Source organism: Amphiura filiformis, chromosome 2 (genome assembly GCF_039555335.1).
Source record: "Amphiura filiformis chromosome 2, Afil_fr2py, whole genome shotgun sequence".
In the NCBI taxonomy this organism is placed as follows: Eukaryota; Metazoa; Echinodermata; class Ophiuroidea; order Amphilepidida; family Amphiuridae; genus Amphiura; species Amphiura filiformis.
Genome location: NC_092629.1, coordinates 35,213,147 through 35,233,772, shown reverse-complemented (window position 1 = coordinate 35,233,772; position 20,626 = coordinate 35,213,147). Strand labels below are relative to the sequence as shown.

At 37.7% G+C, this 20,626-nt stretch overlaps 1 protein-coding gene across 1 annotated transcript in view; it reads right to left on the bottom strand.

Moving 5' to 3' along the window:
• Positions 1–729: 729 nt before the first annotated feature.
• Positions 730–20,626, bottom strand: part of LOC140146135 (NADPH oxidase 5-like) — a 31,376-nt gene continuing 11,479 nt past the window's right edge. Inside the window, exons 6-14 of the mRNA XM_072167894.1 lie at positions 19,022–19,210; positions 16,056–16,234; positions 10,351–10,542; positions 7,532–7,664; positions 6,587–6,922; positions 5,456–5,991; positions 4,496–4,705; positions 3,466–3,732; positions 730–2,108 (exon numbers count right to left, since the gene is read on the bottom strand). Of these exons, the coding sequence (XP_072023995.1) occupies positions 1,977–2,108; positions 3,466–3,732; positions 4,496–4,705; positions 5,456–5,991; positions 6,587–6,922; positions 7,532–7,664; positions 10,351–10,542; positions 16,056–16,234; positions 19,022–19,210 (2,174 nt within the window). The 3' untranslated portion in view covers positions 730–1,976. The remainder of the gene's footprint in view (positions 2,109–3,465; positions 3,733–4,495; positions 4,706–5,455; positions 5,992–6,586; positions 6,923–7,531; positions 7,665–10,350; positions 10,543–16,055; positions 16,235–19,021; positions 19,211–20,626) is intronic.

Sequence of the window (20,626 nt, the reverse complement as noted above, 5' to 3'; positions counted from 1 at the left end):
AATATCGCGTGTTTTTATTCGTTTTTATGGTTAATATGAGGTTTTTTAAAAAATAATACCATGTGATCCGTGCTTGATATTTACTCTTCTAACATATAAAGCATAATGTTGTGCTTACCGCTACCGGAGGCACCCTATAGGCCCTAACGGGTTGACCCCTTATGCACTAAAATTTTAAAGTGACCAAATGCTTTAATTGTGATCCCTTTGGGCTCATTTTGACGATGAAAATAGACAATCCTACCACATCCGAGCACAAGCAAACTTCTGTACAAATTCAACTTATGCAAATGAATCAACCACAGCTCATTATAACCCAATGACATCACCAGCTCAAATTACATCCCATTGAAATACATGTAACTGATGTAAGTGGAACCAACATGACTCAAATTTCAAGGCCTTTTTGTAAAAAATTACAAGTTTTTCTACGGAAGTTTAAGGTTTATTCAAGCTACTTGTGTAGGAAGTACAAGTGGAGACAGTCAAATGTTGATGGACAAACGTAATATGCATGAGCATTTTTCATAGTCCAGAACAAATTTTCTTGAAAATCCATGCACCTGATTGGTCAGTTCAGTGCATGGGGTTGTAATGTGAGCAGCTCTCTGTGTGTACTGTTGGTTGGTGGTTTCCCAACTGTGCAATTGATCATCATGGTGGTGGTACCTGGTGTGTTCTCTTAATTATTTGTACAGTGCCAATGGTGCAAGTTTGATTGTGCCGAGGGTATGGTATAAAGTAGAACCACCCAGATGATTTTACCAAGTGCTCTTACGATTTAGCAAAATCCCTGTGAAAATCCGATGCATAACTTTTTCGTCTGAAATTAAATTTTGCATAATTATATTAACACGCTACGAATAATGGAAAATCGGCTATTTTGATGGTTTACGGATGACGTCATTGCGATGTCATATGACTCGCGTTTGTACTATTACACGGTACCATACTGCATGCATACATTTATTTTTAAATCAGAGGGGTGGTAAGGTCCCCTTGGTAAACGGAGTTGACATAAAGGCTTTGCACGTAGGCGAGTGTTAACATAATTGTATCATGTTATTCATGGAACCATTCCTGAACAGTGAGGCACTTTTTCCGCCGCAACGTCTTTTTGAGTCTATCTCATATTAAACAATTTACCTTTTCGCGGTATTTCTCAGAATGATCTGCAATCGATTGCACATTGGCGATGCGCACGTTGAACTCGAAGTAACCTCCGATGTGCGTTGGCGTGACGTACTTAGGCTATAGGGTTAACGTGGAAGGCTTCATTTCGGGAATTACTGAAATGTTGGGTAAGAATGTCATAATGTATGCCATAGAGCTTCTAACAACATCTATAGGCGAAATACTAAGGCATTTTTCACCCTGATGTGGCAGTGACACAATATACACAATGGTTTGGATTTTTCTAACGATTGCTCTGATTGGTTCGCGCTATCTAAGAGTGTATGAATAGGGTATAATCCATCAAGAAGGTCCGAAGGAGACTTTGTTTCAAATTGATCGGTGTTTGTTTTAACTTAAATATTTACGTTTATGTCTTCAGTAGTTCATGTCATAAAATGAGACATTGTTTATGTACAAAATAGAGAGAAAGACTCAAAAGTATTGTCTTATAGGTCAAACCAATCCAGTCTCTCTAGAAGTGCTAATATTAAGCTCGGTACAACAATCTTTAAATGCCACTATTGTGCACATTAGTGCAGCGACAGCGCCATCTGTTGTTATTCAGTTTATTCCGTATATAAAACGTTTTGAAGCTATATTTTGAATAACAAATGGCGCTATCACTGTACTAATCATGCTCAATATTAGCACTTTAAGACTGTTGTACAGTATTAACACTTTAGTAGATTGACTGGGTTGGTCAAACATGGATAGTTCGATCCGATAACGGTACGATAGCAAGATTTATCGTGGTCAACGGGCCGCTGATAGCATCACAGAACCCAACGGTATGTTATCCCCTAGAAGTTTTCTTTTCTAAAGTCAAATCCGTGCTGGAAACACTTCTGACGAATAACATTGCCAAGATGAGGTGAACCACAGAAGAACACTGTCACTCTGCCTTTCCTCTCCTCCTCTAATTGTTTGAAAACCTGATGATAAGAAAATAGTAACATTAAAATTATTTGAATTGCGCACTCTGCAGCTCATTTCACGCTGAATCACCGTTTATATAATTGATGCGATCCTGTGGATCTCAACCGTTTGATCTCCTGTGATTTTAGCAAACAGATGAATCGTTATTCGGTATTCTGCTAAACTCATAATGATATTATGACTTTCTCAATCGATTACCGCATAGTGACAAAACACAGATGACTGCCTTCCCTTTGCAACCTATCACTATGGACCACACTATTGCCTCATCCCAATGGCATTGTTCAATAACCTCAATTAAACAATCATACTGCAAAATTTGACCTCAAGTTGCAGAGTATGAGTATCCAAATATTCAAAGGTCACCCTGAATGACTGTACAAATGTATTGGGGTCAACGAATTGTGTCCTGATAGATGTGCATGTTGTGGATCCTTAGTGTATGAAGTGCTAACACCTTAATGGTAGGCAAAACATTATTCAATATCACTTAGATAACTCGAATTACGTGATTCACAATTAACGTGGCCACAACAAAGGTTTGTAAATACAAATAATATGAAATTAAAGTCATTAATATTCATACTGTGTAAATAGCATGACATGACACAAAACTATAGAACACAAGAGGAGATCATACTCTACTCTTATACACCCTACGGTTAGAAGTTCATTGGAAATTGCCGGGCAATCTTGCATGTAAGCTTTAGAGTGGAGTAATGATATTTTAATTAGATGCAAAAAGGGCAATTCATATTCATAAATATGCCAAAATACCGGACACAAAACTATACAGCACACAACACCATCATACCCTGTCACCGGACCAAGTTTGAAGTTGATCGATGCGTTTAACTGTTTAAAGCCATATTATAACATTTGCTGAGGAGGACGCCCTCAACATGGTTCGAAATTCTTTTTTACACGATTATATTGTACTTTATCAAACCAACATACCCTGCAAAAATCAAGACTCTAGGTGCTGTAATTTTGTCAAAATCCGAGATTCTGAATAAAACGCAGGAACCGTCGTTTTGTTATTACGATGAAATTATTAGTCGGACGCATACACGATGTTCATAACACAGTACGTACATGGCATGCGGGACGGTGATCTACACTACACAACAAAATGATACGTATTGGCGCTATCGGCGCTGGTAGTAAATTCCAATTTTCTTTGCTTTGCCTTAGTTTTTCGGCTCAAAAATATATAAAAGGGGATATATCTAACAGTAAAAGCTAACATTTTATGGCAAAGAAATGCTAATCTATTTTGTATGAAAATGCTATAATATGGCTTTAAGCTGCACAGTGGTAATGGTTTTGCTGTCTGATAACACAGCTCCTCACCTGATTCCAATCTGGTCTACCAGCCTCTGTCTTCGTCATTAACCCTGTTATCATATCTCGTTGTCGTTTTTGATGAATCAAATCCAACGCCATATGTAATCCTATCGCTTTCATATCATTCTTCCCTAATGCTGACGTCATGTACAGACGCATCGTGATGAATCGTTCTGAGGGCGCTATTTCTTCTTGTTCCACCTCAATTTGGTTGAGGAGACTTATGAACCACTCAAATGAACGCTGGTCTCGATTGATCCAGAAGAAATCGACCTAAATAGAAATTTAAAAAAATGATCCGATTTTAGAAGTTTCCAGTACTTAATCTCATGACCATCAGCCGATCATAATAGTTACAATCTAAATGCTCTATCTGGATTTTGGTTACTCAGATGATTATTTGATGAATTCAGCAAACAGCCGAATCCGTACGTGTCTTTAATTCATGTTTAAATACATATGAATTATATTTGAATTAGCGAACAACGGATCGACGCTTTAGATAATAGGGGGCAACATAGCAACGGTGATCAGCGTGATAGGAGAACAAAGAGAGCGGCATACATGATATTTAGCTAGCGGTGCAACGCATTACGGTCGACGATGATCACAGTTGCTGCCCTCTATAACTAAAGCGTTGATCCTTCATGTGTAACATATATTTACCAAAAGGCGAATACGGATTCGGCTGTCTGCCGAATTCATAACGATATTATGCCCAATCAGGGACACTGTAAGAGAGTCCGGGGCAGTTTGTTTGTGACATATTAGGTGTGGAGTCAGTTTATACATGACATCCCAAATAGGTCCAATCATACATTTTCTGAATCTATATGACTAGAGGAATACATTGGTATCAGTTTAAACACAATTCGAACACTTAGGAGTTTGCCTTTTATGCACTATGTGTTAATCGTTATAATCATGTCACATATTCTGAGTATTGGCAGAAATACTTCAAATTGAGTCACTCTTACAATTTTTTGACTAGAAAACTCCTGCAATCTTGTCACAAACATCTGAATCCAAAAGTTACCTTTTTCAACTGCAATAAAGATGGTATATCGCCATCCATCCACGCATGTCCACAACTAGGACATGTATTCCTGGCTGCCTTATATCTCATGTGAATACTCTGTAAAATGGAGGCAAACGGTGTGACACCTATACCTGCTCCTATTAGAACGGCGTGCTCGGCTTCAAATATGTGCTGCGACGGTGCGCCGTAGGGGCCATCTATATATAGCTGATTAGAAAAGTAATGAAAAGATAGCAGTGAGTGACGGTACGTCGTAGGGACCACCAATATATAGATGATTAGAAAAAGATACAATGAAGATGATCGTATATGCGTGTCTGAATTTTTATCTGTCGTATGTAGATGGAGCAATTTGGTTGTTACCTCTCTTGGAGTAATTCCTTCAATTTATTGCCATTTGAACGACAAAAGATAACATGCTAATAGCATTCTAAAGGTTTCAATCCTGATAAAGAGCACAGTGAAAGTCTCTTAAAGTGTCACGCCATGAGCCTGTTTCAACAGGAGCGGGAAGGCGCTTTTGAGGAATATTCGCCCATTGCACGGTTCTGCCATATGCAAAGACAACCCTCGAATAAGCAACAGACATTAAAGGAAGAATTACATAACTTTACACAATGTTATATCACTGGTCCAGTTCCCATTCATGTATGCTGGCAGATCGAGGTTCTCCTCGCATTTCGCGGAACCGTGCTATGGGCGAATAACTGAATTAGTCATTTTTATTCAGGCTTGACAGGTATATTGTCTTGTTTAAAACACCTGTAATAAAACGAAACATCAAAATATATACAACACCTTTCCATCTGTGGAAGCCTTGTTATAACTTTGCAACAATTTTACCTCTTAAATGCAGTAATACTTTTTGTGCGCAGTTTATACTATTTCATAATTATTGAAGAAAAGAATATGGAGATACAGTATCAGAAGAGGAAAAGAATAAAACAACATACATACCTCTACACCAGTGTCTTCGTTTCCAAACTCATCTATATTACTAATATTTAATGAATGTTGAGTTGATATTCTTCCTAATACCTTCCTACCCATCGGTGCAATAGTTCTTGCCGATTTGATACTGGACTGCGAGCTCTCCCTACGAGATAATGTCTTTGATTTGGCACGTTTCGATTCATGCTGTAGGATCGAAGCTTTCGTTAGTGACTGACTTCCTGCTGATTGCATTGTGGGAGTTCTACTGTTATCGCCATCGGCACTGTTCGCTCTTGGTTTCATAACTACGGCATCATGGGAAGACTGCGGTAAGAGAGGAACGGACGTAGTCTTCTTAGGACTTGTAGAAAGTGGCTTTGTTCTACGGCGTGTCCCTCGTGGAACTCGTAGCTTGGAGCCACCACCATTGATGCTGTGCTCGATGTCTTTTGTAGGATTGTCCTTTGTATCTTTTTCCAATAGTATTTTCTTTGTACTGTCATCAACGTTATCCGCCGAAGCGTTTTTGGTTGTCTCCGATGTGATGTTATCTGTTGGCTCTGTTTTAAACAAAAATATATCCTAACTCTTACTACACAAAATTGTTATTCTATATAACATTAGACTACACGTCCCTCTACGTTTTTAGCAATTCATCTTGGCTTTTTAATCCCCAAAGAAAATATTCGTTCCCTGTCCTTGAAATGACCACGCACTTCACCAGTTTGTAATACAACCAATGCCAATATACGACAAAGATAGGGAATCAGAAAAATCTTGTACAGTCCAGCTTTCCAGAAGATAGGGAATCAGAAAGATAGGGAATCAGAAAGATCTTGTACAGTCCAGCTTTCCAGAAGGTGACCTTCGAGCTTCGTCTTAGGCAATAAGTTGTCAAATGTTGACAGTTGGTAACAGGTGTCATGCTAAGAGTAACTAATCTGGCAATGATATGGATGAATAAGTTTTTAGTTTAAAAAAACTAAAACCGATTTGTTTGAGGTCTGCGGCGTAATGAGATGATTAGATTAATACATTTGAAAATTCACTATACTAACTGTTTCTGCGCGAGTCAATAAAGTCCTAACAAAGTCCCGACTTACGCCCGCGTAAATCTTTAGAGATTACCATTTAAAATACTTAAAAGCATCATACCTGTTTCTGTGATAGATCCCGGTACGCTGAAATCTGAGAGAGCAGCGCTTGTTTGTGATTCCTTGCGCATGCTCTCTTTGTTAACTTCAGTCTCAAGATCTACGTATGTGCTCTTCGTTACCACCGATGAAGCATTTGCATCTTCGCTGTGTGACATCGACCCCTCTTCTGCTAGAGATTCTAGTATTTGTCCTTTAAAGATCGGATTTGTTGCTTGATATGCGTCGTAAGAAGGATCAACCCGGAGATTTTCTGCTTGTAGTTCTTTTTCTCTGAAGAAATCATATAGTCTCTTGGTCCAATTTCCAATAGCGCGGATATGTATTGTGATGAATTCTGCAAGTTGATAAAAAGATAAATCGACACTGGTACTACTGGATGCATGAGATTTGGAGGCTTTGCCGTCCAAATTGGATTTTCTCTCGCGCGCATTTGTCCCAGTACAGTCACTGTGACTTTTGTGAAAAAGGTAATTAAAATTACGCTATATGCCCCTATAAGTTTTTGGCAATTCTTCTCACACACTATGAACAACAATGGCCTCATCCCAATGGCATAGTTCAATATCATCAATTAGACAATCATAGTGCAAAATTTGACCTCTAGTTGCAGAGTATGAGTTTTTGTACCCAAACTGTCAAAGGTCATTCAATGAATATACAAATGTATTGGGGTTAAAGAACTGTGCCCTCCCTGATATATGAGCATGTTGTGAATCCTAGCGACACCTTTACTTCCCAAAGGAATTTAATTCTTACTCTGCCCCTAAAATGACCCGTTTATCAATTCGTCATACCGCCAAGGACAATCTGATCCATATGGGGAATGAGTTACAACATAATTTTTGACAATGTTCAGTCCAGCTTTCCAGAAAGTAACCTGCGCCTGGGACAATTGAATGTCAAATGTTGACAGCTGGTTACATTACCGTAATCTGAGACCTACCTCTTTGTTCAGGTGCACTACTGATCGTGAATGGATGCCATTCGTGTCTAGCAATCGCCGGGATGTTGATATAAACATACTCGCCAGCGTGAAAATGAAAATTGGCTGGCCTAGGAACGACCAGATGAGTTACCTGTAAGGACAGGACAAACAAAAACCTTCAGAAAATAATTACAGATTAAGATGATCTCTAACCATCAATCTTAGCAAAAAGAAAATATAATTGGGACCTTCGGGAATCCAGACCGATGCTCTATCAATAATACCAATTAATCAGTTGAGGGATATGCATGGCGAGTATGCATGTGGATTGGACAATTATTGTTATGAAAGTTGGAATTTTGCAGAGTTGGCTTTCTATACATGGTTGTACTAAACTTATACACAAGCTCTTTTGATCACAGTCATGACAGTGTAAAAGATACATCATCTTTTAGCACTAATTGTAAAGTAATATATTGAAGGTCCTTTCTGCAATAGCTGCCCGAACACATAGATCCACCCGTAGCTATTGAAGCACCGCACACCGTCGACGTCCTATACGATAAATATAAATTTAATACTCCGTTGGTGAGCGACGGGCGAGTGGTAGTGAGCGACAGGCGAGTGGTATTTCACTGAACGCAAGAAAAGGAGTTCTATCTGATTGGCTAGCAATCGATCGCTTAGGTCGCTCAGTAGTCAACTACAAACTCATGCATTCAATTCGATTGAAATCGATTATTCTATTATTGACGAAGATAAAGAGCGTGATAGTGTGTCAATAATGTACATTGTATTGCAGCTGGATTTTACATACATTCCTTTATATTATTATTTCTCAAAGAGTTGAATATGATCACAATTTTTACCCAGGATTTCAAATTTTTACCCGCAAATTGCAGTTAAACATATCCACAGCAAAATACCGGTCCTCACTAATTAGTACATTTAATTTCCAGTTAGTACATTTAAACGAAACCTGTGATTTACGTGACAACAAATAAAATTTTCTTACAATAGAAATATCATATGGGATACTGATATGGTAGGCCGCAACCGCCACAACGTGGAGCTGCTACGCGTAGCTGACTTTTTGTTCCGTGGAGCCAAATTGACCAATCATGTTAGAGTTTTTCATTACTCGGAGGTAAAACTGACCAATCAAGTACGACTTACTCATTACGTGAAGCGAATTTAGTCATTAAGAATTTGCCAGACGAGCTTCACGTAGTTGCAAGATATCCTCGGTCACGATAGTTATGATTCAAAAAGTAATTTATGAAAAGTACGAACCGACTTATTATTAAGATGGACATGCACTCACAAGAAACTCATACAGTATTGTACACAACTATATAGCTAGGCAGAGTGGTGGTAAACCATGCACACAATTCTGCGATCTGCAGTGTACGCCGGGAGCTGATTTGTACATCTTGCGCGGCGTGGCCTGCGGAATTCGACCTTCAGCAAACCAGTTCGGATTTACTTTATATACTAGTAGTAGGCCATACATACTGTAGTTACGGTACTGCCCGTTTTCCTATACACAATACTCAGTGCGCTCACCATTGACGCGTGACCTAGTGTATGTTAGAAGTATTATGCCATTGCCTATATGACGTCACTGTGTAAAAAAATAACCAGTCAATTCTCTGAAATTCTAGAAAATATAGTTTTGTAACATTTCCTAAATTTTTAGCTAATTTAGGTGTTTGGAAATATTGGTACTTTTTGTGTTTTAGGAAGGATATGTAAACGACAGATAACACCAAAAAATATGAACAAATTATTTCTAAACCGTGTTAAGTCTGCAAACCATTATGCTTCTCATTTTCAAGAACGCTGGTTAACAATAAGCAGACTATTGTCTCATTTCGTAAACAAAAGCCCAGACAGTATTGTTACCTTGCGTTCGCTTTATAATCATTCACCCAACTGAAACTATAATACCAGCTCATTGTTCATTGCACAGGTAAAACAGACACAAGTGCAGTGTGTATTTAACCAGAGAAGATCTGATGTAACATAGTTGAGCTGTTTTCATTGAGTGTTATCTTGGTTTAATAGCTTTTAATGGGGTTTAAGTCCTTCAAAGGTCGTGGTGAATTCTACTGTAGACATGACTGCATCATGATTATTTTAAAGTCAACAACATTCAACAATATGATCACCGTGATAGTATGACAGTATCAGTACCGTGGGTGTCAGTGATCCTGGCCTGACACAGTAGACAAACAAACAAACACGCCACACACATGGCACATGCATGCAAGGTAACATTGACTATACACTAATCAAACAATGGTATTGATCCTGTACAACTGTTTGTGGTTTATTTACATTCGATTCATTTAAAATCCACATAGTAAACATTAATTTTGGCAAGAGTTTTCTCTCTCTGGAACGATGATGCATCAACTGGCTCCGCGTAATGAAAAGATCTAACATGATTGGTCAATTTAGCTCCGCGAAGCGAAAAGTAAGCTACGCGTAGCAGCTCCACGTTGTGGCGGTTACGGCCAGCCATATACTGATCATGCGAAAATCGTAAAACATAGAATAGAAACAGTGTGGCCGGCTCTCAAAATCTCAAATTGTATGCATAGCCTGAGTCGCACGGCCTATCTCGAACAAAATAGCTCAAAATCACCATGCGTAGTTGTTGAAAAACGTGAGGATTTATCGTACTACCACGGCAATTTTTAACACGAAGATATAGGGATGATGACGGTGTGCACCGTACGTACCTAACTGTAACAAGAAAAACCAAGACAATAACCCCAATAAACCCTTCTTCCGTGCCTCAGTTGGCACATGAACCATGCGTTGACACTTACATTAGCTGGTAAAAGAACAGATTTCTTGATGTATGTTCTTCCATGTCTTGCTCGTTGCACAAGTTTCAGACGAAGTATTCGTTCTACGATATAGATAGCTCCTGGTAACAAAGCCCACATCCAGAACGTGCCCGAGTGGAACAGTAAAAGAATCCAAAATATGAAGGCGAGTTGGTGGGTCCAATAAAATACCTGAAATGGACAAAGTGTTTCTGATATTAAAAAGCCTTTGACAGTCTGTGAAGCTCAGTGGTTAGAGCGCTCGTTCGCCGAGCAAGCAAAAGGGTCTGAGGTTCAAGTCCCCGCACAGGCATGTATATGTTTGGAGTTTTTCTCTGGTTTACCTGCCTATTCATGTTATGCTTCCATTTTAATTTCATGTTTAATTGCGCATCGTCGTGTTATGTACTACATGACTTATTGTTTATTATTCCTTACTTTTATCAAGATTTCTTAATCAGTCGGTATTTTACCATCGTTTTAGCTGAAAAAGCGGTAAATACATTCATCCATACTATGACAACACATGTCCCGCATGACAGTGTTACCAACTGTCAACATTTGCCAATAATTTGGTATAAATGTATAATACTTCCTTTAGCTCCCTTAGGTAATGTTGTGTATGAATAACATTACCCACGGGAGCTAATGGAGTTCAGCCAGTGTTGTCCTGAGCCTTGATATACTGATAGCGATGTTAATAATGTATAAAGAAGGGACGTATTCCAGTTGAAATTCATGCAAGACATGACTTTAATCTCCCACACATACAGTTACCATAGGGTATTAAAGGCACTAAATTTAATACCCACGTGACCCATGGGCGCTGCCATACCAAGACCACCAAGTGATCAGTAGATGTGCTACAATGCTAAGAGATATGAATTTTCAGACAAATATCATCAAAATTGCTGAAAATTTAATAGGCAACTTAATTATACATACGGGGATTCTGTTTCAGGTACTTATCAATGCTAAATTATGAAACTTGATCTTCAGCCGTGGCATTGTCTTTTAATGACATTTCTTGTTTAGTATGTTTTCAAGAACTAAATTTTTAAAGTTTTGGTCGACGGAAAAAAGTTATCGACGGAAACTCTTACAATAATACTACGAAGTTGCAACCAAAATTACAAATTTGCTAGAAAATTTGGACATGCATCTATAGGAGTAGTCCGAGGTGCTCTGACGATAACACTCCGATCGCCAGGCAATCTACGCTAGTATCGTCAGAGGAGGACTACCATTTGATTTAACGGGATCATTGCACTGCAAACAGATTGCCCCATTTTCTTTTACTTACTTGCGATGGCTTATTCCACGGTCTCATGTAGTCTCCTTCATCATATGAATATTTAGAGCTACATTTTAAACTCTCATTATGTCTAAATCCGTAGTATTTTAACGATAATCACAGGCACTAAATTGTTCAAATTCATCGGTAAAATTTTTTACATTAGTGCTATCACGCATGCGCGGAAGATTGGATTTTGCAATTGGATACCCCTGGGCGATATCGTATGTTTCGTTTCATTTCCACTCAGGCATGCACAGTCACGTATAGCCACTCAAGTTCTTCCTTTTAATCTTAATTTAAAATTGCTTATGATTTTAATATTAAGATAATTCCCTTTTGTAATTATTATAATTATATTCTTTATATATACTATAGTTTGTTTATTTTTTTTTTTTTTATGAGGGTTACTTAAGTACCGGTATTTTTTGACTGATAGGCCTATTTTTGGTTTGGGGTTTCTTTTTTTTTCTGATTGGGCCTACTAAAAATAAAATTCGGTTTCCCCTCCCTCTTTTTTGGTGCTGCAAAAAAAATAATTATGTCACTTTTGGAAAAAATATAAATTTTCAAGAGTCGTCCGTGCCGAAATTCTAACATGATGATGAAGTTGTTTTTCCCCCGACTTTCTGCCATTAACTGATTAGAAATACAGTTGAATTGATAGATAAAATATTTATCGCGATATAGGGCCCCTAGGCCTATGCACAACTAGGCCTATTTATGAAAACAGCGTGCAGCAGGACTCTTAATATTAAGTAGGCCTACAACTATTGAAAACCACTGAACTATTTTGTGTCCAAAATTTAAAGCGCCAAACATCCGCACAAATAGTACCATATAAACCCGCCAAAATGTAATTAAAACGGTAATATAACGCTCATTAAATCGGGTGTTGTTGTCGAACTAATTCTCCTAAAGCTCGTATTAAAAAGACAAGTAGGGCCTAATAAAAAGTTAAACTAAATGCTAAAAATTATGTAGGCCTAGGCCGAAAAATTGTGTATTCTTGTCCTATAGACACTCAACGATAAACCATGCACTATAAAGTATGAATAAAAGACTGTTAATTGCCCAAGTAAATCAATTTATAAACGTTGAGGAAGTTGTTCATTTTGTCAGCACCTATATAACAAAGATTTAAATAACTAACCTGGCAGATTTCAGGATTTCCAAGATTTATTCTCTTATGCCGCGCTCGTCCAAGCCTGCATGTTATGCCGTCAAGAAAATCAACCCTAGGCCTACATTTTTCAACATGCAATATAATTCCAATGTGATAAATAGTGAACGTTGCATTGAAGATGAGGATGCTTGGACGATACAGATATTAAGCACATGTTAAATGGGGTCTGGTGTGGGGATGTCCCAGTTTGTTTAACAAGGGCAATTATTATTTGGCCAAAAATTTTTGGTCATCTGAGGTCAAATTAGTAAAAACTATCATATGCATGGGCATGAAGTGTAGAGTCAACATTTAGAGCCAAACTTTTGAGAGGTCATTTTCGGGTCACCAGAGGTCATCTGAGGTCAAATGAGTAAAAACTGTCATATGGGAATGAGACTTGGTTAGTACAGTCAACATTTAGAACCAAATTTTTGAAGGTCATTTCGGGGTCACCAGAGGTCATTGGAGGTCAAATTATTAAAAACTGTCTTATGGGCATGAAACATGGTGGGTACAGTCAACATTTAGAGCCAAATTTTTTGACGGTAATATCGGGGTCACCAGAGGTCATTGGAGGTCAAATTATTAAAAACTGTCATATGGGCATGAAACATGGTGGTACAGTCAACATTTAGAGCCAAATATTTTGAAGGTAATTTCAGGGGTCAACAGAGGTCAAATTATTAAAAACTGTCTTATGGGCATGAAACATGGTGGGTACAGCCAACATTTAGAGCCAAATTTTTTGAAGGTCATATCGGGGTCACCAGAGGTCAATGGAGGTCAGATTATTAAAACTGTCTTATGGGCATGAAACTTGGTGGGTGCAGCCAACATTTAGAGCCAAATTTTTTGAAGGTCATATCGGGGTCACCAGAGGTCAATGGAGGTCAAATTATTAAAAATTGTCATATGGGCATGAAACATGGTGGTACAGTCAACATTTAGAGCCAAATTTTTTGAAGGTAATTTCGGGGTCGGCAGAGGTCATCTGAGGTCAAATTAGTAAAAACTGTCAGATGGGCATGAAACTTGGTGGATACAGCCACCATTTAGAATCATATTTTGGTAAGGTCAGTTGGGGGTCACCAGGGGTCATCTGAGGTCAAATTATTAAAATGTTGTTTTGGCATGAATTCTCTGTCGAGATTTGATCCGCAACTTTAAAAATTGGTTTGATTTACACTTATGGATTTCACGTTCAAGTCATTAAAGGGGCATTTCGTCATCAAAATAGGAGGATAAATTTGGATAAAAGGGGTACTTGGGAAAATGCGATAAGTTTATGTCAATATTAAGTGTCATTGAAAAGGGGTGTTTGAAATTCTTGTCATTGAAAACCACAAAAAAGTGGTTGTTTTTGGCAAAATTTTGTCCTCGATTATGCATGAAAAGTTGGGGTAAATTTGATGAAAAATCAATTTTTTCCAGGCTTATTGATAATAATCGTATGGTACTGCATATCATATGGATTCCCACATCTCTTTCCTCCTCTCCTCCCCCCCCCTCTCTCTTCTCTTTTTCCTCTCTCTCCCTCCTTTTTTTTTCTTTTTTACTTGCATACTAGGGGAGGGGTACCAAATAGGCAATTTTTTGCAAAGGGGCAATTCCCCCCTGCCCCCGGCATCGTACACCACTGGTTCCCCCTCTCAAGTTGGAGATAGCACATTACCCATAATTTGTTTAATGTCATCTATGGTACATGTACTCTGTACAAAATCGCCCCCACCCCCGCCTTGGAAAAAAATCCACTTTTTCAAAATCAGCACCCCCCCAAAATGAAATCCTGCGTACGGGCCTGATGAGGGGATCTAACTCTCAAAATAACAAAATAAGGGGCTGTGCAACAATTATGAGCCCTGGGGAGGTCTGAAAATTGTGGAAAAAAACAGTTGGGGAAAACAGTACGGAAACGCTTTAATATGCAAATTTTCCTGCTCGCTACACTCGCAACACAATTCTGGACTTAAAGGTTTACAAATTGGGATCCCAAAAATTTGGCATGTTCAAAGGGTGGGGGGGCAAAGATTTTTTTTGGCGGCCCGAGGGGGGGGGCAAGCGATTTTTGGCAGGCCGAGATGGGGGGTGGGAATTTTTGGCGGGCTGTTTGGAAATTTTACCCCGGGGGGCTCATAATTATTTGTTTTTTATTTTACTTGGTCTAATTTATTTAATCCAAAATAAATTAACACATAAACATAAATCAATAACAGTTAATAAATCATAGTAATAAAAACACTGCTTCCTCATAAATAGATTTATAAAATGGGAAAACAAAATTAAATAAGAAGAAAAGAAAATACACAAATATTCACATAATTAAAAGTAAATACTTAGTATAGGCCTAAATTGTAATTTGTTGATAATTGTTTTTCTCATAATAAAAATCTAATAAACATTGAAAGACAAAAAAAAAAAAGATATGATATTAATAATAATAATAATAATAATAATAATAAAACAGTAAATATTTATACATGATAAAATGTGAATACCTATCCCAAGAAATAATTCATTTACATTACTACATCACTGCTATTTCAATTTAATCAGCTAAAAAACCCAAAAAACAAGCATGTACGATCTTTTTGCGATATCGCCCAACCCTAAACTCAAAACCAGGAAATGATTTCACAAAATTGATCGTACGTGACAGTGCAAGATATAACCGAGCTAATATAACTTAAATTTCTGCTTCTAAGAGGAATTACTTTCTTTAAATGCCATGGATGACTTATAAAAATATATGAAATAACTACTGGAGCAAGGCAGGAGGTGAGCATGAGGTTTCGAATAAATCGGTTGCGCACACGGAATTTAAGGCACACATCAACAACAGCAAACAATTTTATCCCTATCGCCACCAATAAAGACTGTTTTAAGTACAGTTTTATTCCCAGAACTTTGGTGGACTGGAACTCTTTACCCAGCAACTTAACTACAATCCCGGACAAGGAAAACTTCTCAGAGGCGGTGAAAGAATACTACAAATCAACAACAGCAAGAAAGTAACAAATAAACCACATGCGCACAGTCCTGTCCGGTTGACTCTTTTGAAATAAAAAGGGTGTTGGACAGTATCAACAAAGAAGAAGAAGAAGCACGTAAACACCCACGGCTCTGCCCCGGAATTCGCCACTACTATTATACGTAGCGGTAAGTAGGCCAGTGGGACAACGAAACCGCTACGTGAACGAGCTACTATAGGAGGCGTATGGATTTCAAATGGAATGGCCCCAATACCTGAAAGTATCCTTTTCTTCTGATACACGGAGTTGAACACAATACAATGACAGCTAGTACAAACAGTAGAGCCCATCCGGTTACATTGGCCGTGCCGAATACCCATCCGATGCCAGGCTTGGTGGTAAATAAATAATCGACAAGGGTGTAGTTGGTTTCATTGTTTTGACTCCATTGGACTGTGTGGTAAACAATAAATCGATCTTGTTAATGAATAATACACAAACATTTTAAAAAGTATATTTAAAATATAAACCGTAGCTGACTTTTAAATATTGAAATGCTTCCCACCCCGTACCACACTATTGGAACTCTAATGTGATGTGTACGAATGCTAGAATAACCGGTCTGTGGTCTCTCGAAATTGTTTATACAATTTGGTAGCTGGTGGCAACAGAGTTTTCTTATCTTGTTAGAGAAGTTGCAATTCCTATACGCGTGATCGTACCCCGTCTAACCATTCAAAACCACTCTCGCAGCGGAGCGAGGTAACTTTAGCAAGTATTGAAGATTTTGCACGTACGAAATAAACGAACGGACAACACAGAAAATACATCCGTTTTACAATCTATTAAAGGGGCATTTCGTGATCCACAGCCTCATCCCCACACTTTTCTCAAAAAAAGTTGAGATTTTTATATCACTGGAAACCTCTGGCTACATAATGTGTATGTACAAAATATTTCTTGCAGATTAATTCGTTTTGCAAAGATATCGTGAAATTTGAATTTCGTTCTGGTGCACCAGAACGAAATTACAACACATTGTCTATGGAGCAGTGTAATACACATAATCATGCATAACTCGCAAACGCAAAATCGGAATCAACTGAAATTTTGGGAATAGGCTTTTTTCGTGGATATGTACTGATGTCATAAAAAGAGGATGCTAGGATCACGAAATACTCCTTTAAAGACAATCAAGGATATACAAAGAACGCGCCAAGGAAAGTCGTACAATAAAGCAGTAGTAAGGTGTGAAAATATGACGTCATTCATATCGTGGGGCACATAGGTGCTATCTCTTTATTGACTCGTGTATGAGATCACCCCGTATAACAAAAGAGGTTGCGATTTGCACCTTTGACACATCTCCACGTGTAACGCCCAAAAGACGTTGAAGTGGGTAGTTTTGTACCCCACGAAAAGGTTATCATTTTGAAAATTACTTCATGATATATTCACGTAGTGGTCCTGTAATTACTGCAATATTTGTCTGTAGCTACCAACAAACTCAACAAAATGACTGCCGCCCTCCATTGACCGTCATGATGTACGATATCTTTGGATGCTTTGGATTTTAGCGGGCCATTTATATTTATAACAAATAACACACAATTTTTCTTTAAAAAAATGTGCGCCTTCATTAATGAATAATGAATAATAATAATAATAATAATAATAATAATAATAATAATAATAATAATAATAATAATAATAATAATAATAATAATAATAATTACGGTATTTAGACACAGCTTTAATCAGAGAGTGAGCGATCAAGGGAAACTCTATATCATGTTAAAGACCGCAGCACATGAGGTGCTGCTACATCACATTAACAAAATACATTATTATAAACATGAACACGACTTTTTAACCTCCACCCCATGTACTGAATTCAATTAAAATAACTCAGCGGCCAGATACATGGTGAGATCATCATAATCATAACATTAGCAAATTTAATAAGATGCTTAAAGCCACAAACGTGTAGAATTTCTGTATAATGTTATTGCCTTTAGTCATGCAAAGTTTAAAAGGTTACACTGTCTTTTAAACATACTCGAAATTATCTTGTCGATTACTTATTAATTGTATCCGTTCATATATTGTATCAATTATATTCCCAAGTCAGTTTAGATATTGTCTTTTATTGTATATCTAAATGTAATGATGGGAAGTATATAAAAGTATATATAAACTGAGCTCAAAAAGAAACTTCACAAGAAAATAATATTTCACAAGGTCATATCTTAATATCCTGTCCATCAAAATGAACTAAAATTAGACACAGGTTTACTTCAATACTCTACTCTAAACACATGTCAGTAACCAAGCAGTTATCCAACTGACACAACAGCAAAATGCACTGACATGGAATTGGAACAGCTTACTGGACCACATTCACAGCCCAATAATTGGCACCCGGCACAAGATATCTGTGAGAATGAGTACAGATCCTTGCACACATGATAATTCCCAAAGAGTAAGTGGAATAGTGTGGAACAAGACCTATTTCTTGAAGAAAGTGCACGAAAAGCAGAAAGCAGTGCTGTTTCATCATAATTATGTGCAAGGATCTTGTATGCATTCTCACAGATTTGCTGGATGCCAAATATTGGGCTGTTCCGTGTCAGTGAATTTTGCTGTTGTTTGACAACCGCTTGTTTACTGATATGTGTTTATAGTAGAGTAGGCCTATTGAAGTAACCCTGTGGGCAATTTTTGTTCATTTTGATAGACAGGATTTCAGATATGACCTTGTGACTTACAAAAATGATAAGTTTCTTTTTGAGCTCACTTTACATTTTCAGAAAGAAAATGATGCAATGAATCCAACTAGCATAACATATTCCTGCCAAATTCAACCGTTTTTGAGAAAATTTCAAATTCGCTTTTACCTGACTGACTCGAGGAAGGTACATATACGGACTATAGATGAGCTTGTTAAAAAGAAGGCTTTTTAAAAGAGACAAAAATTTACATTGACTTTTCGCTCGAAGCACGCGCATAAATTAATGAACACAGCGAAGGAAATACACAAATTTGTCACTTCTGAAATATTTGGCATTCAAATGTATTATAGCTTAGTGGACTAAAATCGCATTGTGCTGAATGAGGTATCAAAATACGCAGAACAAAATTCTCCATCTATTGACCACATTATTTTGTAATTTAGTTTTAGTATCTTTGCTTTACTTTTGGTTTAAGTGCACGGATACTTTTTGTACACAGTATATTTACCGTAATTTGCCGTATGTCCGCATGTATGAATTACACTGAAGAATACAATAGCATAGCCTACAAATTTATGAAGATCAACATGCTGGTCCATGGGTAGGTAAGTAGATAGCTTGGTGCTACGGAGGACCGTGAGGCACTTCTTCAGCATTAAGATCAGAATGAATACGCAGTTGAAACTCAAACATCGCCCTGGTGGTGGTATAAAATAATGGTATTCATTAGCGGAGTAAGTATCATATAGTACAAACACACAGTCGTATGTTTTGCAGCACTGATAACGGTAATCAAAGTCTAGAGCGCTGTGATGACATGAAAACGAAGACAACATGTACACTCAATAAAATCATTTTAGATAAATGTCACCAATATATTCCGATCAAAATAATTATGATACTGGATCAACAAAAACTATCAAGGCTGCAAGGCCGGCAGGCCCGAGGCCGGAGACTCCCGTATTTGAGTCCAATACCGATGGAGTTCCAATATAGAAGGGCCCCGCAAGGCAATGAAGCAAGAGAAACCTTCATGTAGCATTGACCAACAGTAACCTTAATTAACATTGCGCCAAGAGAGGGCGCTATTTATGCCGTATATTCAGTGCGATATATCAAATATGGGTTCAGTGCGATATAGACTGAATATTAGAGAAACCGGGTTGCAATTTGCACAAGGACAGAACACGTTGGCCCTAACGGGGTTCAAACCCGCAACTTCATAGGTCAAACACCCTAACCTAGGCCACGTGCTCCTGGATTAATCCTTTATGAAAAAGTCATTCTATTCGTTGGAACTTTACATAACTTGAGCTATTTTGTTACGATTACCCTTTAGGGACGCACCATTAGATTCTCAGGGGGTAGGAAGTTGGGGTCGGGGAAAGAAATTGTTTTTTTGTTTTGTTTGTTTTTTCGCAGCCAAAGTCGGCAAGTTTTTTTTTTAATTTCATGTATTTATACACAGTTAGGTGGGGGAAGTTTCTTTTTTTTTTTTTTTTTTTGCTCATGTAGTGGGTGAAGTTTTTTTTTTCAAAAACTTCCTACCCCACCCTGAGAATCTAATGGTGCGTCCCTTAGTTTCAACAAACATATTTCCAATAAGATCTGTTAACCTATGTGACTGTTAATCAATGTGACTTTGATTAACGTAGGCCTATATGAAGAAAACTGTGATTTTGATTGAGGTCCAAGTTCAACTTCAGACATGAAAATATGTACCACATTATTGAGCATGAGATCATATTATTTACACATGAATTATGATTAATTTATAGACAGTCGGGGCAGGGTATATCATAGGTCACATATAACATATTGTGTAATGTGACATGTTTGGACACCTTATATATTCAATGTCAGCTAAGTTAACCGTCACTCGTTTTTTACTACATCTCAAATTCACCAATAAACATTTTAATACTTAGAATCGTGAGAATTATGAGGTGCATATCTGTTGAGCTCTGTTGTCAACTTAAGGGGGTACTACACCCCTGGCAAATTGTGTGCCTATTTTTGCATTTTTCTCAAAAATTATAGCGTATTGGTGACAAGTAAAATATGTATATTATAGGGGCAAGGACTACAACTACTGCACTGGGAATTTTTTATT